A 4,219-nucleotide genomic window follows, 5' to 3' on the forward strand; every position below is an offset into this window, starting at 1 on the left:
TGCTGTTTGTCCCTGAGCACAGCAGCCTCCCTCCAGCTCTGACAAGGGGCTGCTCACACCCTGCCTCAAACAGTAAAGAATCTGCCCACAATGTGGGTTCCATCCCTGGATTGGAAAGATTCCATGGAGGAGGAAATGCCAGCCCACTCCAGTATTCTTGCCTGGAGAATCCCCATGGACAGAGGAGCCTGGCGGGCTACAGTCCGTGGGGTTGCAAGGAGTTGGACAGGACTGAGCGACCAAGCACACAACACAGCACAAGTGCCTGACATGACCTGACCCACCTCCCACCCCGACTGTGTCACCTGGAAAATTCCTTCCCCGATACATTCGTCACTTCTGCGATGAATCAGACTCTCTTGAGGTAGGGCTCCCCCTGGGGAATTTTATACTTTTAAAAAGCTCCCTGGGCAATTTGCATGATCAGCCAGCTTTGGAAACAATGGTGTAAACACACACACACACACACACACACACACACACACACACACACGCCCTTCCCACCACAGAACCCCTCACACTGGCTTCTGTTCTTCTACATCCTCTGCAGGGGAGTTTTCCTTCTGTAACTTGATAGGGATGGGGGAGAGGGAGGTGGCATGGAACAAAAGAGGAAACCACCAGAGAAAAGACCAGAAGGATGGAGGGGAGGGGAGGGGCTTGTCCCTCTTCAGTTCTTTGGACTGATTTGGGATCTCCATGGAGAAAAGGTTTAGAGACACGAGTTCATGGAAATGTCTAACAGGCACTGTCAGGGGAGTGTGCAATTTCCTCGTTTCTGTCTCATTACAACAAAAATTTGAAGCGACGGACGTTAAAGCCCTCAGCGTGTCACAGCTCTTGGATGGTGTCACAGCTCCGTGTTATTTAGAAAATAAAGGAAAATAACATCCTCGAGGCATGAGGGCAAGCCGACCCAAAAGATGCGAAGAGGAAAGAGAGAGAGAGAGTGCCCGTGCATGACCCCCGGCCCTTTGGCTCCTCTTTTTACATGGTTTTTCCTTCCCCACATGGTTTTTCCTTCCCCTGGGCCTGCCCTGTGTAAACTGGGCTCCATCTGAGGTCCTCACTCCAGTCCTTGGACCTTCCTTTGTCCTATTTTCTCGGGCTTTTCCCCTCCTTGTCTTTTAGCCACTCCCATTCTGGACTCCTGTTTCCTCTTCTGCCTAACAGGACTTTGTGACCATGTGAGCATGAGCAGAGAGTCAGGGTCTGGGGACCAAAGGGGCACAGAGGCCCTCACCCATGCTGCAAACTCGGAGAGCACCCAGGGGCACCTCCTGTCAGCAGAAACACTCGTGGCAAGCAGAGGAGACGAAGAAGAGCCATGTAGATGCTCCAGGGGAGGGCAACCCCCGGGAGTGTAAGTGACTCTAGGGTCCCGCTACTGCCTTGACCTCCTTGCCCCCAGTGTTCCAAGGCCGTGCCTCCCAATGACTGACCGAAGTGGGGCGATTAGACACACTTCATCCGCTCCTGGGAGACCTTCATCGCCTTTGTTGGCTGATGGGCTCCAGAACATTCTGAATCAAACAAATATTTGTACACCAACGTTCAGAGTAACACTTTTTTTAAAGAAAATCTATTTATTCGTCTGCATCAACTCTCAGCTGCGGCACACGGGATCTTAGTTGCCCTGCAGCACCCCCAACCAGGGACTGAACCTCCGTCCCCCACGTTGAAGAGGGATTCTTAACCACTGGACCACCAGGGAAGACCCCCAGAGGCATTATTCACAGCAGCCAAAAGGTGGAGAGGATCTGAGTGTCCATCGATGGATGAAAGCATAAATGAGACGGTATATACACACACGATGGAATAGTATTCAGCCACAAGAAGAATGCAGTTACTTTATGGGCTGTAAAATGTATGAATCCTGAAAGCATCAAGCTAAGTGAAATAAGCCAGACAGAAGGCAAGTGCATGGTTCCACTTCCACGATGCACCTAGAACAGGCAAGTTCACAGAGACAGAAAGTGCAATAAGGTTCCCAGGGGCAGATGGGAAGTAGGAAGAGGGAAGGAGTTGTGTCATGGGCACAGGGTATAAAGCTAAGCTGGGGATTAGGAAAAAGGTTTGGGTGGAGATGGTGGGGACAGCTCCACAACGCCGCCAGTGTCTTCAGCGCTGCTGAATCGTACATTTGCAAATGATCAAAAGGATAAATTAACAACACAAATGGGACTATGCCATTAATTTTTTTTTCACTTTGTCTGAGGACTCCCCAAAAGCTATGCAAAAGCCGCCTGGACTGCACGGCTGTCTAAGCCGCATCCACCCAACCCCTCTTCCTCCCTGCTTCACGTGGGGTCAGATGGCATCTGTCTGAAGGCTCTCCAGCCTCCTCTGGCTGCCTGTCAATCTCCTTCCATACAAGCACTCTCCCCATAGTGCAGTCTCTGCCCATTCCATCTCATCTTGGCATCTGCTTCTCGGAGGATCAGATTTATATGTGGGTTGAATGAAGCTCATTCACTGGGTCTCAGGCACAGGCCAACCCCCCACCCCCACCCCATGGACCCTTCCCAGAACAGTGAGGATACTTCTCAGGACAAACAACCACAGCAGGTCACACACTTCAAAAAGCTTTTTATTGAATTCAATTTTCAAAAGCACAGACACTTGAGACAATTCTGCAAGGACCCTGAATTTTTGCAGGGCTGTTTTGGCTACAGTAAAAAAAAAAAAAAAAAAAGGAAAAAGAAAAAACCAACCACACGCGCACACACACCAGGTTGACCCTGCTCACTCTAAGGTCTCCTCTCGAAGGGCGGACAGTTCTGAAAGGCACTGGCCGGCATTGGGGTGGGGCCTGCCTTCCTCAGGCAGCCAGCTCAGCGAGGGCCCTGTCCAAGGGGTCCACAGACCAATAGTTGTCATCCCAGCCGAGGAACCAGCCCACGAACGAGGGGGGCTCGAAGCCCTGCTTCACCACAGTGATGGGGGTCCGCCGGTCACGATTAGCTGGGTCCGTCTCAATGTAGCGCTTAGCTGCAGACACATGGGCAGAAGAATCCTCAGTGTCTCCACCACCGAGGAGAGCTGGTTCCATGCCTACGGTGGCTGTGGTCCCCCTCCCCCTAACACCCAACCCCTCCCTTGGACACCACCATTCCTTAAAGGCAACGACAACCATGTGACTCCTTCACTGCCCCGCCCAGAAACACAGGAAAGGCCAGAGGTCACAGTTTAACCTCCAGCTTCACAAGGCGTGCCTCATTGTTCTCTAGCGTCCCCTACTGGAAGGTATCAAAGAAACCAGCTTCTGGATTTCCAGCTCCCAAATCAGACTCTACTCAGCTACCAGAGACCTGCTTTCCTGCATCTAGATCCAGATGCGGTTAGTCCCTGGGCATCCTGGGAACCCGAGGCAGCTTCTATCTGCCTCTTCCTCTTGCTGTGACCCACGGCTTCTGCAGGAACCGAGCTGTTCTCTCACCACCCGGGGAGGGCTCACCAGGGGCTGGCTGTGGGGGAGGAAGCCCCCACCCCGCTGTCACGAACTCCCAGACCCGCACAGGAAGCTGCTCCCGCCCCACCGCCCGAAACAGACCGGCAGGCACGCGTGGGTCCTCACCAGAGGTCAGGGCTTCTGTCTTCTCCTCTTCTTGAGAATCCTTACCAACCCAGACAAAGACCTGGAGGAGAGGCAGGAGAGGGAAGGTGTGAGATGAAGCCGCACGAGGGGCACTGACCCAGCTTGCTGTTGGAAGAGGAGGAGGTTCCAGGTGTGGGCCGGACACCCCCCTCCCCATTCACAGCCCACGGACTGTGACTAGAGGACTGGGGAACAGACACGGCGAACTGGTGACCGACACCCCGCTTTGCAGGCCCGCCCTCCACTGGAGGCTGGTGGTCTGCTGTGTCTTTTTAGACAAATGGAGTCACTAGCTGATTACGTTCAATCCAGACTGCAGATCCCCCTGAGAACGGGGAGGACCTGGCAACCACGACCACTCGCAGGCGGGTGAAGCTGAGCAGTAGCTGCCCCTGTGCTGGGAAGTCCCACCTGCCTCAGACTCCCCCGCACCTTCACGTCCTCCACCCCAGCCTGCCTCAGCCAGTAACACTGACAACCAAGCTGGGACAGCCATGAGACGGAGCCCCTTCTCTAGAAGTTCACGAATGATCCGTTTGGGGGCATAAACTTATTCAACCAGTGAGCAGACTAATGTGCTCACTAGTTTATTGATCCAACCAGTGAGCACTGAGTCTGCTG

At 53.5% G+C, this 4,219-nt stretch overlaps 1 protein-coding gene across 1 annotated transcript in view; it reads right to left on the minus strand.

Moving 5' to 3' along the window:
- Window positions 1-2,572: 2,572 nt before the first annotated feature.
- Window positions 2,573-4,219, minus strand: part of GSN (gelsolin) — a 29,597-nt gene continuing 27,950 nt past the window's right edge. The window contains exons 15-16 of the mRNA XM_010848447.1: window positions 3,578-3,638; window positions 2,573-2,991 (exon numbers count right to left, since the gene is read on the minus strand). Coding sequence (XP_010846749.1) covers window positions 2,822-2,991; window positions 3,578-3,638 — 231 coding nt within the window. The 3' untranslated portion in view covers window positions 2,573-2,821. The remainder of the gene's footprint in view (window positions 2,992-3,577; window positions 3,639-4,219) is intronic.

This window comes from Bison bison, unplaced genomic scaffold (assembly GCF_000754665.1).
Source record: "Bison bison bison isolate TAMUID 2011002044 unplaced genomic scaffold, Bison_UMD1.0 scf7180017864266, whole genome shotgun sequence".
NCBI lineage: Eukaryota > Metazoa > Chordata > Mammalia > Artiodactyla > Bovidae > Bison > Bison bison.